The 18,801-nt window shown below is 40.6% G+C and overlaps 1 protein-coding gene across 1 annotated transcript in view; it reads left to right on the top strand.

Moving 5' to 3' along the window:
* Positions 1 to 18,801, top strand: part of LOC124554998 (delta-1-pyrroline-5-carboxylate dehydrogenase, mitochondrial) — a 111,765-nt gene that overhangs the window by 75,011 nt on the left and 17,953 nt on the right. Inside the window, exons 9-10 of the mRNA XM_047128738.1 lie at positions 3,426 to 3,604; positions 8,011 to 8,199. Coding sequence (XP_046984694.1) covers positions 3,426 to 3,604; positions 8,011 to 8,199 — 368 coding nt within the window. The remainder of the gene's footprint in view (positions 1 to 3,425; positions 3,605 to 8,010; positions 8,200 to 18,801) is intronic.

The following is an 18,801-nucleotide window of genomic DNA, read 5'->3' as shown; positions in this document are numbered from 1 at the left end:
GTCTCGTCGTCCATAAACAGCCCTTTTCAAACTATCCCAGGCATGTTCGATGGGGTTCATGTCTGAAGGACATGCTAGTCACTCTAGTCGAGTGATGTCGTTATCCTGAAGGAAGTCATTCGCAAGATGTGCATGATGGGGGCACGAATTGTCATCCATGAAGATGAATGCCTCGCCAATATGCTGCCGATATGTTGCACTATGGGTCAGAGGATGGCATTCACGTATCGTACAGCCATTACAGCGCCTTCCATGACTGCTAGCGGCGTACGTCGGCCCCACATAATGCCATCCCAAAACAGCAGGGAACCTCCACCTTGTTGCACTCGCTGGACTGTGCGTCTAAGGCATTCAGCCTGGCTGGTTTGCCTCCAAACACGTCTCCAATGATTGTATGGTTGAAGGCATATGTGACACTCATTGGTGAAGAGAATGTGATGCCAATCCTGAGTGGTCCATTCTTCACGTTGTTGGGCCCACCTGTACCGTGCTGCTTGGTGTTGTCGGGAGTGAAGTTGCGCATCATGCAGCCTATTGTGCACAGTTTGAGTCTTAACACAAGGCAGCACATCGCCACCAATGCTGAGTGCTGTTCTTGTCTTGATGCAATTACAAAATCTGCTTTCGACGCACGTCTAAACATGCCAATGCAGACGTCTTGTCCCGTCTTCCTGTGGGTCCTGATCCTGACTTTGATTGTGAAGAATTGCTTTGCTTCTGTTTTGATATGGAAATGCAGGCTGCATTTGGAAGTTTCCCAATTACGAGCTCACGCATTACAGCTGCTGTTGCCACTGACCCAGTTCTCTGCCAGGTGGTTCAGTTTGTTCAACAGGGCTTGCCAGATAAACCACCACGTCGGGCTTCGGACCCTCTGTGCAACTATTTTTCCTTACATTATCGCCCCTGTTTTTGACGGAGTTTTGCTGTTGTCCACAGAAGACCTTACTCTCCCAGAGTCGTCATTCCCACTTCATTATGGTATGACGTACACCTTCTCCAGGGCCATTGGGGAGTTAGCTAGGAGACTTCTTCCTCCCCTCCCCCCCTCCCCCCCCTTCCAGGTATTGATGGAGAAATTGTCTGTTTTGTTGCGGCTTGTGAGCAGTGTGCTTAACAACAAGCAGCTCCCAGGGCTTCTCTGTCCCCGTGGCCCACTCCATGCCAGCTGTGGGAATGCATTCATGTAGACTTTGCGGGTCCTTTCTTGAATTCCTGTTGGCTCTTGATTGTGGGTGCATTTTCCCAGTTTCCTTTTTTGGTACAGTTTTAAGGGTTTGTTTTCTATTGTGGGATTGCCTTGTGACTTAGTTTCTAATAATGGCCCCCAGTCTGTTCCTCACACTTTTCAATTGTTTCATTCCCATCACTGCATTGGTCATCTTATGCCTCCGCGATTCCACCCGCAGTACAGTGGTGCGGTAGAAATTCTAATTGGTATGGTGAAGTCCCAAATGAAAAGGTTTGTTATGGATTCTTTGCCAGATGATGCCCTTCTCCGTTTTCTGAGCACCTATTACTTCACGCCTATGGGAGAACAGAGCCCGGCTGAGATGCTTCATGGCCAGCAGCCATGCACACTCCTCCACCTTCTGCGGCCTGCGCAGCACCTGCCACTGGTGGGTTCATCTGGCTACTTAGTGCCGGGATCGCCAGTGTCGGCACAAGACTTCAGGAGCTGGCCCAAGTGGATACTGGCTACGTTTGTCCACCACCGAGGACACTGTCTGTGTGACATCCATATGGCTGATGGTTTAGTGGCGTGCACCTTGATGAGTTGCCAGAAGCTACTGGTTTGTGGGTTGTGCCCCTGTCACCATAGCGTGCCCCACTGCCCTCCACCCCAAGCCCACCATCACCTGCTGTGGAGCCACCCTTGTTACACTGGCTGCTGACTCCAGTGCGGCGCCCAGGGTTTCCAGCTTTCCAGTTCTGGGTGACAGTCCATCTCCCACCTCAGGTCCGTTACTGCAGCCCCTTGTTCTGATCGGGCCGCTCCACCAGCCCCCCTCTCCATTATCACATCAGTCGTCATCGATGGGGAGTGGGTTCCCATCCTGTCGTCCCTGCGCTGGGACTTGATGATGATGACGTTGAAATGGCAATGGCTTCCTCCTCTCCGGCGCTGTCATCAGGTGCCGCGTGCCCTCATGCGAGCCCACAAGCCTGCGTCCCCTCACATTCTGACCCTGTGCTCCGATGGCCGCCTGGCACATTGTCCCACCCCCTCCGCACTGGCTGCTGCCACTCCGGACCTGATGGATGTGTCTCGTCAGGCCACTGGCATCTCCTCCGTCGCATGGCTGTCCACTTCACACGAGGCAGAGGTATGTGATATCTTGCAACTAGTGCATGTGTGCCGAGTGTGATGTCGCTGCAAGCACATTTGAATCGGCCACCAACTGTATCAGTGTGGACTGGCCTTTGGAGGTCACCAGCGGAAGGCGTGGTCTCCACTGAGGTGTCTGCCAGTGGCTCAAGCATACGTAGGCACGGAGCAGTGCTAACTGGTCTCTCTTGTGTGTCTTTCCAGTGTGCTGTTCACATCAGTGTACTGTGTCTTGTTACATGGTGATCCATGGAAATGTGTTTTCCATTGTAGTTGAGTGCTTCATGTGAAAAGCCATATTTGGATTACTTTGGACCAGCCTCGTTTACTGAATAGTTACTACAATTGCAATGTCAATCACCACTTGAGACACAATATAGTGAAGCTGCAGTCCTAGTTCATAATCAGTTCTCTTTGTCAAGGTTTTCCAATGTACTTGAATATGCCTGATACAAATCAGGATATTTAGTTGATCGCCCGCCAATATTATTGAACCCTGCTGAATTTTGTTTTATATTGTGTTGTCCATCGTTAGTGTTATGTAAAGAAGTTTTGTTCATTTTATGTGCATGGTGTAGAAGAATGTTATGTTTTCAGAACTTGTATACAGATTATCATTACTGTGATGATTTTGTATCGTAAAAATGAGTTACCTATTATTTTGAATTAACAAAATACACATATGTATAACTTTAAACTAAAGACAAAAAAGAATTTAGAACATAAAATAACAACTTAAAACATGAAACAAAAGAATCATAATGAGAATTTAGATTTTTAATTAGGTATTTTGAATATGCTCTGACACACACTGTGTACACCGTATTTACCAAAAATAGTGTTTCAGAAACCAGGTTTATTTCACATGGGTGAATGTGACATGAAAGCTTCTTTAATTTATGTTAGAACAGAAGTTTTTATTTTTAAAATTGTAATGGTGGTGGGGTATTTTGGAAAATTATAAATTATTAAAAAAAGATCATTAATTACATTTCAACTTTTCAGAAAAAAGACATTGGTTAAAAATATATATATTCACCAGTGTTGTGTCTTGATGAATTAATACAAAGCTTTTATTTATTTCCATTCTTTGCAGATTAAGTCAAGACTTCTTGAAGTTCGGGATCAGATAAAAGTTGGAGATCCTGCAGACTTCAAATCATTCATGGGTGCTGTAATCGATGAGAATGCATTTAAGAGAATCAAATCGTACATAGATCTAGCAAAGAAGGAGTCTTCCACAACAATCATTGCTGGAGGAGATTATTCAGATGAGTAAGAACTAACTTCATTGTTTTTTACTGGTCTAGTACAAGAACATAACAAATTATTATTTCCTCATAGAAATTTCAATAAAGATTTATTATTTCACTCCATAATTCATAACTGTGCAACACAGGTGACCAATTATTCGTTATTATCATTAATGTTGGAGTGTAAGTACCTGTTTTTAGAAGGCCTTTGATTGGAAAATAGCTTTTTTCAATCCTTGATTGCAAAACTAAAGTTATTGTCTGGGGAACACTTACAAATTTTTAAAAGAATTTATATTTGTTTACAACCCTGGTGTTAGATCTTCGTATCCCTAAGGGGCCTCACGACTCTTTCGTGAGTTTGTGCATGGTGAACACGGGGCCCCAAGGTGTTGCGGCACGTACCATATTTGCCTGATAATAAGACGATACTAAATGTAAGACAACCTCCCCCTCCCCCTTTTTTTACAAGGCTCCTTGAGAAAAATATATTTTTTAACGTATTATGACCAAGTGAAATTAGAAACTTTTATTGACATAAGGCAGCTTCTTAAGAAATTAACATTACACTCATTCTTATGTCATTTATTGATTGTCTACATTTTGATAGTACAAGGAGACATAAAATAAAGAAAAAGAAATTGTTTACATTAATTTTTATATTCACTGCCTTTTCTGTTTACTTAGCCTGTCATCTATGGTGTCACTGTTTTTAATCATCATCATCCTAATGTGACAGCTGTGAAACTTATATCTTTATTGTCACAAATATTTGGCTGTTTATCTCAAATATATTATGATCTCAAAGGTTGTGGGTACATAACTGTTTTTCTGAAAACATTGCGGATGTCACATCTATACTGGCATGAGAATGTTATAATGTCTCTTGCCTCCAAACGTACCATCTGCCTTCCATTCTCTCATTGGCTGTGTAGAAGCAGCAGCTGACAAACCACCTTTTTGTTCTCATTATACCTTACTCTGAGGATCAACAACATTGCTGCACTAAACATATAGGTATGTCATTGACCTCAATCTAGACTTTCAGCATCTCCTGCAGAAATGTATGTTATTGTTGAATTTTTGTCAAATTTTAAAGTAATTTCAATTCCAAATACAAACTTATTCAAGCAAACTGCAGTTTAAACATTGTAGATGTTCATAAAAAGCTGAAGGAAGCAGTATAGTTTCCCACGGTTCGCAAGAGGATGACATTTTCTGCCTGCTCAACACACTGCTTCCTGCACTTAATGTAGTTCTCAGCCAAGATGGTGTCACTGTTCCCCGTCCAAAGCTCCGTAGTGCTGTGCTTGAGCAAAAGTGAAACACAGACCGCAATGTACTCTAGTGTGCAAATCATTTGTCGCAATAGTAAGTAGTACATAAATAAAAGATCACAATTATGATTCAGTCCAATTCTTGAACTTTTGCTCTTCCTGCATTATAGTGGCCTCTGTTGGTACTATCTCCATGTAGGGTTTTGCCACTGTAATTTATTCTCACAAAAGCAATGGCAATCTGTTTAATGTGATTTATTTCATTTGTTAGATGTTCGATTCAGGATTTTTTTTCCTTGTTTCATGTGAATGTCACAACCTTGCTCTGAAGCTGACTAAAACCTGGTAACAGTTTTCTCCAGTATTCTAACATGTGAACAACAACTGAATCATTTACAACCTACTTGCTAAACCATTACAGTTTCTCACAATCAAATAAAATACTGACTTTGGTTCAGTTTCAAGGAATGCTTTTTGAAGGCCAAGATTTTTGCTTTTGAATGTTACATTTACTTAAAAAGCAGCATAAATGTATGTATACAGTATTCATACATATATGAGAACTTTTATGGCAAATCTGTTCAAATACAACATAAGTTTGCAAGTTTTTAGAATAAAATTCTATTTCCTCCTGTTTCACAAAACTGTCAACTTTTAAGCAGAGCAGTGATTAGTTCATAGTTTCTCACATATCCCTTGCACTAGGACCATGAGTCAAATTCACATGGTTGTTAGAGAAAGGTCAATACTGTATCAAGTGCTTCGATATTTCAGAAAATCTTGAGCCTACTCTTATGCAAGTGGCTTTGGAATTCTTCAAAATAAATTTGTACAAAACCTTAATAGCCAATGCTTCATCCATAAATGTTAGATGACTCCAATATTATTCAGTTAAACAATGTGAAAACACTGACCTCAGTAGCAGTAGTTTTATCTGCTAATATGATGGACCCCATATTTTTCAAATGGCGAGTACAGGAAAAAATCGCATCGTATAATCAGGTAAAAATGGTACTTCCTTTCTTGTACTGCAATCTCTCATCTTCAACATCCGCACTTCTGTTTCTGATGGCGTTTTGATGTTGAACTGGCTATTTCCCTAGGTTTCACTTCTGTTCATTGGCATCTCCATTCATTTTCCTTACACCAGTTTTGAGGCAAAATAATTTTGGTTCCCTACTGAGTTTGACCTCAATTGTCAAATTCTTTTTGTGCTGTGGACGGGCTGGGGAAGAATGCCTTAAGTAGCCCCTACTGCCTACAGTGTTGGTGACCCTCTGTGAAAAATAAATGCATAGACTCATGTGCAATTGAAAACCAACCCAGTAATATATATGATCTGGCAGGGTCGTTACGTACCCATTCAGTAGAACCCCCTAACAATGCAGGGAATCACACTGCTGATATTGAAACTGCTAGAGCCCCACACATGCCAAAAGAGCAGATGTCCATCTTCCTGGGGCTTTAGGACTCTCAGCAATGGCCATCTTGCCAGTCTACCTTTGCTGCAGATAGGCAGTGCTGTTGAGCAGAACTCTTGCTCGGAGTAGGTACCATCAGGATGGACATTTCATTGTTTTGCACATGAAAGATATCAAATTGAACCAACACAATGGCCATTCTGATTTAGCCATCTTGACAGAAAGGTCTAGCTACTTCAGTGTGGATGGTTCCAATCCTACTGCTTTCTTCACCCTGGCTACCCATGGCAAGGGAAGACAAACTGAATGACTCGGAGCGAAACAATTTACTCAATACCTGGTGTACTATAGAACAGATGGAGATACTTTTACTGCTACAAAATCACTATTTCTTGTGGAACACTTGGAAGACGAATTTGGAGAAGTTGATTCATTGGAAAAAATGCGCAAAGGGTTACCATTGATGAAGGCTGCCTCTGCTGCATAATCTCAAGCTGTTCAGGCATGTGAATGACAGGGTGACATACTGGTGACTACTACCCCACATACAACTTTGAATATGGTGCAAAGAGTTATCTTTCAGGCAGATCTTACACTTCAGAGGGACAAAGAACTATGAGCTAATCTCGAATGTCAAGGTGTACATTTTGTCTGATCCGTACAAAAGAGTCCCAAGGATAACAGAACAGATACAGGTGCTTTCATTCTAGCCTTTGAAAGAAATGTCCTCGCAGAAAAAGGTAGTTATGATGTGCATGTGTGACATGAAACTTTATCTCCCACTGCCCATGAGGTGTTTCCAATGTTTACACTTTGGTCATGAGTCATCATGGACAATCACTCCACATAGGTCATCATCATGAACAGTCACCTTCATACTGAACGCCATCCTCCATGTTGACAGATTTGCCTAGTATTTAAAAAAGAAAAGAAAATGCAAAAAGTACAAATCACCTGACTGCCTGTCACATGCTGAGGTAAGAAAAAAATATGAACATCTGCATTGTGTTGACTTGATAACCAATTACACAAAAGTCACTACTGTAACCCTACACCCCCACCCCACACCACTTTTTTCCAAGCCAGATCTACCACACTGACCTCCACTCGCAGAGTTCTTGCGACACCGTATTTTCAAACCACTTCCCTCCCCCAACTGGAGAAGCAGCTACCTCCTCCAATGTTTACTAGTGACAGGACTCTCTCTCTCGCAGGCCCTCTCCAGACTCCTCTCCCAGTGTTGTCTGCTCTTTATCTGTCCCCACACCTTCAGTGTATAAGCCTTTGCAAGAATCTCAGCTGCATAAAGCTGCAAAAGAGGGCTACTCAATGGCCTCAGAGCAGCCACTTTGCATAATAAAGGGATTGTGAAAGCCACTAGAAACAATGATAAACCAGCAGCTACTCTTTAGCCTCGAGTCAAGAGGGCTTATGTCTTAACACTAGTGCAGTTTTTGTGAATTCTATTCCACTACCACCTTCTAGTGTATTTGTAAGTGTATTTGTAATCACCACCAATTTCTGCAGTGTTCAAGGAGAAAACATCTGGAGTGAGCTCCTCACCCCATAGCACCAAACTATTCTTCAGTGACATAATGTAACACATAATTGCACGATATTTGTAAGTGTGAAATTTTGTGTAATACAGTATCTCAGTTGATGATAGTGAGGTCAGCAATTTCTGCTTTCTTTCAGTAAGACTCATTGATATTTTCTTGTTTGTCTTCCAGGATTGGTTATTTTATACAACCAACAATAATAGAATCTACAGCACCAAACACTAAGCAGATGACAGAGGAAATTTTTGGGCCTGTTCTGACTGTGTATGTGTACAAGGACAATGATTTGTGGTCAACTCTGGAAAAAGTCAACACCACTACACCATACGCTCTTACAGGAGCTGTTTTTGCATCAGATAGGTATGTGTTTATTGAACTGAACATACATCAGACAGCTAGATAATAGTGAATGGTTTAGAAGACTTCATTAAAATATCTATGATACATGCTATATGAACCATTTTCATCACTGACAAGTAGTATATACAGCTTAAGCAGTAGGCTTACTGCTTTTTAATTAAAGTCCTTCTGGATGTACTGTTCATTTTGTCCATATAGTCAGAGGCCTCTATTTAGGGCATACACTGTTGGTGCTGTAGATAGGCACTCCCAAGTACTGCATCTCTACTGCTGTCATGTGATTACTTGGGCTCATTATAATACATTTTCATTATGTCTAATGTGTCCCTATCCAGCATGTGTACAGGATGAAGGTAAGTTCATGGCAATTTGTAGAATTTTAGTCCTGTTGATGGCTAGTAGCCTAATGTGAATTTGCAACCAGCTTCTGAAGACTGTATTTTCCTGCTAGTAGTCACAGGTATATGATGCCAGTTCTGTTTTTATGTGTCAGAGGCTGATACTTAGCACTACATGCAACCCATCTGATTGTGAGTGCTGCCAGTCAGGTCCGGAAGTCTCTCTTGTCTTATCTGTTCAAGTTTTCAGGCTGATTCAATGTTTCAGTTGTCTCCCTTATTTTACATTCATGTCCCTGGCTGCTGTACAGCCACTTGTGCCTCCTGAAACTTTGTACGTCACTTGCAGTTGCAGAGGGTGGAACGCAGCCATTATTTGCAGTAGTTAGAAGAGAGGTGATGTGAAACGCACAGGGCTATTAACAAAATACATTCAGAGAATGCATGCTAATAAGAGTCAATCAATATATTGCTTTGCCCCACATTAGTCCTGGCCACAGAGCAGTGGTTCTCCAGGTTGAGCTTTTGAGCCATTTCAGTGTTAGCTTCAGAGTTGCTTTGATTGAGTGGAGTATGCAGGGTTTTCAAACAGCTGATGTCTGTGGTCATGACATAGCATTGCAACCACATGTAGGGTGAGACATATTTCATTTTATATATGAGGGTTGGAACTTAAATAGTGGCAACTATTTATTCACAACTGGTACAAAAGAGTTACATGTTTGCACCTGGCATTCGCTTCAGAACTGTTCCAGAGATTCGACAGGCAGTAGACTGCTCCATTAGCACCATCATCAGAAGAGGCTCTGCTAACAGTATACTACGCCTTCCACATCACTGGCAATGGGTTCTACACAACACTGGTGACTATTTTGAAGGACAGTAACAGGTGCAAACATGTAACTTTTTTCTATCAGTTGTGAATAAATAGTTGCCACTATTTAAGTTCTAACCCTCATACTTTGATACATTTTCTCTTCAGTGAATAAAGTCTATGGGTTCGTAAAATAATGAACAGCATGTTATCGTAACTTTATTAACCACCAATGTGGCGGTATAAAATTCATATTTTCAGGTTAAACTATGTGGGATTTTTGGTTCCAGAATATACACTGAAGCACCAAAGAAACTGGTATAGGCACGCGTATTCAAATACAGAGATATGTAAACAAGCAGACTAGGGCACTGCGGTCAGCAACACCTATATAAGGCAACAAGTGTCTGGCGCAGTTGTTAGATCAGTTACTGATGCTAAAATGCAGGTTATCAAGATTTAAGTGTGTTTGAACATGGTTTTATAGTCAGCGTACAAGCGATGGGACAAAGCATCTCCAAGGTAGTGATGAAATGGGGATTTTCCTGTATGACCATTTCACGAGTGTGCCACGAATATTGGGAATCTGGCAAAACATCAAATCTCCAACATCACTGCATCCAGGAAAAGATCCTGCAAGAACAGGACCAACGATGATTGAAGAGAATCGTTCAGCGTGACAGAAGTGGAACCCTTCCTCAAATTGTTGCGGATTTCAGTGCTGGGCCATCAACAAGTGTCAGCGTGTGAAACATTCAACAAAACATCATCTATAAGGGCTTTTGGAGGTCTGCACATCTTGCATGGGCCCATCAACACTGACATTGGACTGTTGATGGCTGGAAACATGTTGCCTGGTCGGATGAGTCTCATTTCAAATGGTATCAAGAGGATGGATGTGCGTGGATATTGAGACAACCTCATGAATCCATGGACCCTGCATGTCATCAGGGGACTGGTCAAGCTGGTGGAGGCTCTGTAATGGTGTGGAGTATGTGCAGTTTGAGTGATACAGGACTATGGGACCCCTGATACATCTAGATAGGACTCTGACAGGTGACACGTAAGCAAGCATCCTGTTTGATCACCTGCATCCATTCATGTCCATTGTGCATTCCAGTGGATTTGGACATTTCCAGCAGGACAGTGTGACACCCTCCCACACATCCAGAACTGCTACAAAATGGCTCCAGGAAATTCTTCCACTGGCCAACAAACTACCCAGATATGAACATTATTGAGCATATCTGGGATGCCTTGCAACGTGCTGTTCAGAAGAGATCTCCACCCCCTCATACTCTTACAGATTTATGGACAGCCCTGCAGGATTCATGGTGTCAGGTCCCTCCAGCACTACTTCAGACATTAGTCGAGTCCAAGCCATGTCGTGTTGTGGCACTTCCGCATGCTCGCGGGGGCCCTACACGATATTGGGCAGGTGTACCATTTTCTTTTGCCCATCAGTGTAATTTAGATCAGTTCTGCAATTCGTTAGGCATTCTCCATTCATAGTACAGGATCAGCAACTTCATGGTGTGTATTCAACCCAAAACAAGAACACTGGGAAAACCTAATTTTAAATACATTTATACTACTCAAAACTAAAAAAAGAAATCTCTCTCTCTCTCTCTCTCTCTCTCTCTCTCTCTCTCTCTCTCTCTCTCTCTCTCTCTCCCCCCCCCCCCTCCCTCCCTCCCCCTCTCTCTCCATATGTGTATACCCTTTGTTCCGCTTTGAAGTTTTTTATACATTTGCATACAATTAACCTCAGAAATTTTCTTGTACATGCTTTCCTTTTCATGCTTTGATTTCCTTATGTTTGACTCCAATATTATTACAGTCTTTGTGGAATAGTTTTAAATGATTGTAGAGATTACACATTCCTACAGGTTGCTACAATACAGTGATAAATAACAATAAATAATTGTCTTTGGCTTGTATCACTGTCCTGGGGCTTAGAGTTCATAACACTATGTTTTTTAATAAAGATGTAAATGAATATGCGATGCACAAAATCGGAATAAACAACTGTGAGATTGATACATAGATGCGGCATGAAAATAGTGTTCCCCAACAAAGAGTATAGGGTTCAATATTATATAGTATTTATTCATTTATTAAATGGCAGACTGGTCAAAAATCTGCTTGCTGCAGCTTATCAGACGTAATATGACTAGAGCCTCCAAATAATGGTTAGAAGCTCACTATAAATTTTAAATAAATCCAGTAACACTGCAAAATTATTTAAAATGCATGAGTTAACTGTCCCATAATGTTCTGTGTCCAGACCAGTAGTAATTGCAGTAAACCCAAGTCCATCTAACACATGATGGAAATATTCTAAGTGCTGACTGAAGCAAAAATATTCAGAGTCCATAATAAACCACCACAAAAATTGTTCTAAATTTTTGAGACTGCTGTCCCAAAAACTTCAAAGTCCATGCAATCATGCTGAAAAATCAGCACCCAGGGAAGTGCAAACCCGATGTCCGCAACTGCATCTGGACGACTGATCCAGGGCCAAGATGGTGGCCCCCTTTTGTAAGATCAGCTTCCGTAACTGGAATTTCTGCAAATTTATATCATTTAGTGAGTTAGAGAAGTCATGAGTTTGAATCCCAACATTTGATGCAGAAATTCAATCAAAGCTAGAGGTGGCAGTTGAAGTGTGCTGAAATGAAATGCTGATGAAAATGATATATTACAATAAACAGTTTGTTAAATAGTTCACTCGCAGTTTTAATTAGAATGATTTCACATTTCAGATGATGAGATCAATATTTGGTTTTTGTTGCCTGACGCTTGTTTAGTTACAGTACATGCATTAATCAGTTTTGTAGGAAACAACTGCGCTTTCCATTTCAGCTATCCATATATAAATTGAATTTAAATTATGAGTGAAACTATGAAAAATTCTAATTAATTAAATCACTAATTAAACACAGAAAACTTATGATCCAAGTGATGTTTGTGATATGTGACTACATATACCAACACATACTGCCATGCTGTTTGTGGATCTGTCTTTCTGTAATTAATTATACTGACTTTAATTAAACATCTGATTCATTTTCCTGTCATTGGCTAATTTAGTATGTGAATAAACTTGTAAGCAGCTCACTTGAGGTACCTTGATGAGCACTTTTATATGGTTGATTGATCTCTTTTTTGTAGTAAATTATTACAGTGTTATTAAAGATAATGTGGAAGTTAATTACAAACACTTTCTTGGCCGAATATCTAATTAAATATATCATTTGAATAGTTGACCTGTATGTAAGAGGAATCATTTAGCTCTGCTCTTGAAATTTGTATATCATACTGTGCTTTAATTTTGATGGTTTACTTACACACGCACAAACATGTATATTGTTGTCTAGTCCACTGTGCAGGCTGCAGGGTGGATGTGACATTATATCCACTCACGTGAATTTGACAAGACTAGGTGCATCAAATGCCTCTTCCCTCATGGGAGTACCATGCCTTCTCGGACTCCCTGTCAAGTGTCAGAGCAGCGTGTCAGCCAGTGGCCGCACTACAATGTACGCACCAACTGCCACACTTGAACGAACCCTCTTGGATCTCTCTACTTTCCATCATGTTCTGATGCCTCCGATTACCTAATCTTTTACACAGTGAATAAGACAAGGAAACTAGTACCAAAATATGCAATCTCACCAAAAGAGTTCCATAGAGTCGTCAGCAAACTACATAAATATAAGTGTAACAATTTGGGCATTGGCAGAGTCAGCATTTGTGGCTAGTTTCTGATACTTTATAATCCAAACATGTAACAGAAATATGTGAGAGTAACACTCTTAATCTCACTTAGAACAACACATTCCCGTACCAAAACATAAACAAACACTTAACCTCATGTGTAACTGTGTGTATGTCTGCATAACACTTTGTGAACAAGAAAAAAGACATATAATTACAGAGACTGCGTTAAGAGTTCTAATCAGTACCTATGCTAAAAATTGTACAGATTGAGCTGAACAAAGAATAAACTGACTAATTAAAAAAAAAAAAAAACACACACACACACACACATTTCGCAGGAACAAATGCCTCTTTCAGTCTGATATGTATGTCATTTTGTGATTGTATGTATGTATGTAGTTATCATGCATCTTCTGATGTTACCCATGTTACAAAGCACTGAACTGACATTTAACTCACTCAATGGTATGCTGTGAATTGCTTGCATTTTGTCTGATGTTCGTGCACACTTTCCTCAGGTGGTGGTAGCTTCTGTGCAGCCATTATTGCTGCATCACCCTCGTGTTGTGCCCACTAGACCATTCACTACAAAAGAAACAAAGCAACCCATGAGCTACTCAGCTAAATCTCAGTCAATGCCCTCATAGGTGAGGATATATGAAGCCTCTCCCCCCTGTGCAAACCAAATTTATACAATAACGAAATCATGGGGAGAGTAAAACAAAAATAACTGTGTGAAAACCCTCACCACTTCCATATACCAAAATTAATTCTGTGTCTTAATTACCATATTCACACACACACACACACACACACACACACACACACACACACACAGTGTTGCTGATACGTATCATCTGAACACAATCTCGCCATCATTTTTGCTCCTGCAAGTGCACCTTTGAACCTGAAATACATTCAGTTTACACCAGTATCCAGTTCTATAAACCGGTGCTTGTAAGTGATGTTACCCACTTGCTTTGCCAGGAAATTTGTACCAATCACCATATTTCTCTTTTGCCCACATCTTCTCCACTCTGGTCTGTGCATTGTAATCACTATGTTCATAATCATATTCATCTTTGCTGAACTAACCAGTGAGTAGATTATCATCGACAACAAACTGCTCACTCTCATCATAATTTCATCATGGCTGTTAGCAGTGCTTATGTTATTTTCATGATGAACAGATTCCAGCAGGCCCTTTGCTGAATCTGCTATAATGTTCACTGCAGAATCCTGCTGTACGGTGGTATTATTTTTACCAGTACACTTAAGTTCCATTGCATGCCTGATCCCTGTATCTGTAGCCACAGGTTCCACATCCTTTTGGGTACTACATATAGTATGTAACTCTGGAACTCTCTCTGCCCATGCCACACCCAAAGAAACATTGCCTTAGCCATCACAAATTCACTTGCCTGAGTGTTCGCCTGTAGTGTTGCCAAACCTACCAAATCATATTCATCACAATCTTCTTGATTCAATAGGCAATTTAAGTCTACGTCCACTGACATTCTGCATCGCTTCTGCTTTCTTTTACCTCTATGTTTTTACTGTCTCCAACCTTCCCATAATTTCGTGTTGCCCTTCACAGCCTCTGTAGCAAATTCCTTTGCCTCTTGTTCTGCCTCGTAAATGCTACTGCCACGTGTCTCATCACTTTTCCAGTGCTTTGCAAAGTTTGTCCTGCTCCATTTTCTACCCCAGCCTAAAGGAAACTTAGTTTCTCAGCTGTTACCTTCGTTGAATGTTATTCTGCTGCCCATTGCCAATATGCCTGCTTTCATCTACATATCTATTATGCCAATAAATTCCAGGATTTCTTGAGTTTTTGTTGATGATTATACATGTCCTGCTGGCATCATTCCCTATCTGAATTTTTCACTCACTTCCAGTTCCTTTATTTCTGCTTGTTTCCATTATTGTTTTGATGGTTACTTCTGTCAGTCCTGTAACATATCACATTATCTGTGTGCTCCACAAAATCAAGCAATTTGTCCATCGACCCAGCAGGGCTGTGGACTAGATGCTGCTCCAGATATTCTCTTAAGCATATCTTCAGAGGCACTTAATGGAATACGTAAGGACCAGGTGTGCCGAGTGTCTCCCGCTAGCAGGGTCACCATGCTTTCTCGGCCTCCCTGTCAAGTTAAGGGTGGCGCACTGCCTAGTGGCTGCACCATAGCGTGTGCACATGTACTGCCTCACCTTACCAAAACAAACCAGCTTGGGTCTCTACTGTCTGCTGTGCTACAACATGTGGCATAGAACACATATCCAAGCCCCATTTTAACACATCTAAAAAAACATTTATTTTCTGATTATAATTGTAATAATATTCTTGTATGAAGCATTTCTGTATCCTCTTCTCTGTATAACATGTGAAACATATTAGAGCACACAGTGTCAGTATCTTATCTGCTGACTTTCATCGAATGAGCACATTATCAGTTTTTTCACTGCCTTCTATGACAACACTTTAGATAACCGTAAGCATCTAATTAGTTGGAAAATCAGATTAATTCGCCAGGTGACAGGATCTGTGAAATAGATATACTCCTGTCAGGTTCAGGTTGCATGCCAGCTCATATGGTGGTACCGGAGGTAAATGGAAGTAGTGCGCTACCTAAAACTGGAGTTACTCAACAGTTAACCTGATCTACTGACCAGCTCTTTCCCACATGCAATTAAAACATTTACCACAACTATAAAATTGTATACTTTTGAACTCAAACAAAGGTTTATTGATAGTTGTTTGACATGGATGTGTACATTTGTATTCTGCAAACAACTCTGGCATTAATTTTATCATGTGTGAGTGTGTTTCCATCTCCCCCCCCCCCCCCCCTTTCACCACCTCCCCCACCTCCTCTATGCCTGTCTGCCTATTTCATTTTCATATGGTACAGGAGTTTATAGGACAACACCTATTTTAGCAATAGAATCTCTTTCTTCAGTCTGAGTTAATGATTGATGGCTCTGTTGGCAAAGTTTGTGCAGAGATGTCAAATAAAACAGCTGTTCAGTGAAACCACAAATATATTAAATAAACAAAACAGTCAGCCAGCCTGATCAAACCAGCACACGTAGGTGAGTTCCTACAGTCAACACCAATCTATGAAACAATTAATGTTCCCTGCCCCAATTATTGGGGATCTCGCTATGCAAGGGATTGTCAAAAGTTTTAATTAAGACACAAAGGAATTACATGCATTGGTTGCCAGCGGGAATTAATTGAAATCAATGTGGAAGGTTGAAAATTTGTGCCGGACTAGAATTAAAACCTGGGCCTCCTGCTTACTAGGCAGATGCTGTGACCACTAAACCATCTGGACCAATTGGTCACTGCAACTGCAAGGACTACCCTAGCACACCTCTTGTCAGAACCAAATTCTCAACTTATCCACACAGTACTAATGTAGTGCCCCTTGTCGATTATTATCATTACTCGCGGCATTTCACCGATTCCCATTACAGTTCGAGCCTGTTATGCATCTGCACTGAAGAGATTGTTGGCTACTCGCCTATATGTGGTGTGTGTTCTTTTGGACATGTCCGAATGAACAGGAAATTATCACCTAAAAAAAAAAGAGAAAGAAAGAAAGAAAGTTCATAATTCACTTTTTGTTTGTTTGCAAGTACACGTCTGCAGTCCTGGCACACACTGAAGTTCTTCTTCCACGGCACCATAATACAACACTAGAGGAGCCAAAACAAAATGATGCAGCCTATTGGTAAACTGAAATAATATGTGGTAGTTGATTTTCTGAATTTGGAAGAAACAGTGCCGCAACAATCCATGCAAATCGAAGTGTGTGGTAAAAAGTGCAGCATAATATGACTCAGTGGTATGTGGCACCTTCAAGTGTGGTCAACAAGTATGAATGTTGAACAACAAAGTGACAGACCATCACTCTGTGAAGAACCAGGAATCACAAGAGAAGTGGAGGCCCTGGTAGTTGAGACCCACATACCACAAATGAGGCAACAGTGGAAAAATTGAAATTCAGTCACAGATAAGTTTTCAACACCTCACATGATGAAAGCCTTTGCCCACTGGACTCGTGCCCTTTCAACCCCCCCACCCCCACCCCTACACACACACACACACACACACACACACACACACACACACACACACACAGTGAAAATGTGGCAGCTGAGTTGGACTGATCCATATAACTTCTTTAGCCACCTGTCAAGATCTGGAAGAGAAGTGTAATGTACTTGAGTGGACCAAAAAAGTAAACTCATGAATTATGAACTCGTATCCCATGCTCCAAATAGACATATCAGTAGCAAAAAGTGATGTCTGGCGGTTCAGCAAATTCCAAGAAATAGTCATGCTATAAATTATGCTCAAAACTCACTATTGATTGCCAACATTATCGAGTGTTGCCTACACTTCCATATTACAAAAATCTAATGTGACAGTAGGCCAATATGAAACAGATTCAAAAATTGCTAAAAGACCTGTAATGTCTGATAACCAGATGGTGCAGGATGCATTAAAGAAAGTATACAGTTCAATATCGTACAAGATTTAACGCAAAAATAATTAACAATCAGCCACACTGTGTATGAGCGATCTGCCAATGAGCAAAACTATCTACCAAATGTGTGCAAGACAAAAACAAAAGAAATAACAGACTGTTACCTACCAAAAAAATCTTGGAAAAAAAGTGGAGTACTAATATTATGTCATGGTTGTGGAAGAGACTGTGCTCAAATACTGCAAGGCAAACTAGGACCCTCATACCAAGTAAAAAGCATAGTGAAAAATGGTGCTTCTCTAAAAGAGGTGGTAAATAATGCACAAACCTGACGTGAAGCTACTGTACGTGGAATACTGTGGTTGTAATGGGGGTTCGAATGAAACTGACAAACCTCTTGAACTAATGATGAAACATGTGGTAGAACCATTGGAACCAATAGGCACTCTAAGTCACAAAATGAATATTATTATCCATTCTATAACCAGGAGATATGGTGTACACATTTTAAATAGAAAAATTAATAGTGCAAACCTCTGCCTGATTCAGTTACTCAGTGACGCAAAATGTGTATACAAAAGAAGAGTTGCTGTGAACTTTGAAATAGAGAGACTAACTAGAAACCGCTTCACAACACACAAGTTTCACCTGAACAAATGTGCTAAGGAGATTATTTGCAATCGATTGGCCTTCCTGGTGACTATGGGAGACAATATGAAACTGGAAGTCAGAAACCAAAAAACAGCTACCTTTAAGCAAATGGGTCAAGCCAAACAAGCCATAAGATAAAGGGTAATAGTGGTTATACTGTGCAACCAACACTAGACAAATGGGTAAAGAAGTCACAGAGACCAAATGAAAACTTTCTGACACCCCTCGCCCTTTCCAGAAAGGAAATAGGAGTATACAATAACTTTTAAAGTGCAGCCATAAAACTTGCAAATCTAAATCCCATTGTAGTTAAAATTTACCATTCCCCCTCCAGTAATATTCACGATTTCCTGCTTAAATTGGACTTTCTTCTTATATCAAAATAACTCAGTGGAAATATGATTGTCATTATATGGGGTGACTTTAATATTGACTTCCTTACTGAATATAGAAACAAGGAGACATTGCTTAACATTGTAAGATCTTACCATCTGCATGAGCTTGTAAATAAGGCCACTAGAATAACACCTACATCAAAGACAGCCATAGACCAAATTATTGCAAATAGAAATAAACTTAG

The sequence above is a fragment of the Schistocerca americana genome, chromosome X, assembly GCF_021461395.2.
Source record: "Schistocerca americana isolate TAMUIC-IGC-003095 chromosome X, iqSchAmer2.1, whole genome shotgun sequence".
Taxonomy (NCBI): Eukaryota; Metazoa; Arthropoda; class Insecta; order Orthoptera; family Acrididae; genus Schistocerca; species Schistocerca americana.
This window is presented reverse-complemented; position numbering and strand designations above follow the sequence as displayed.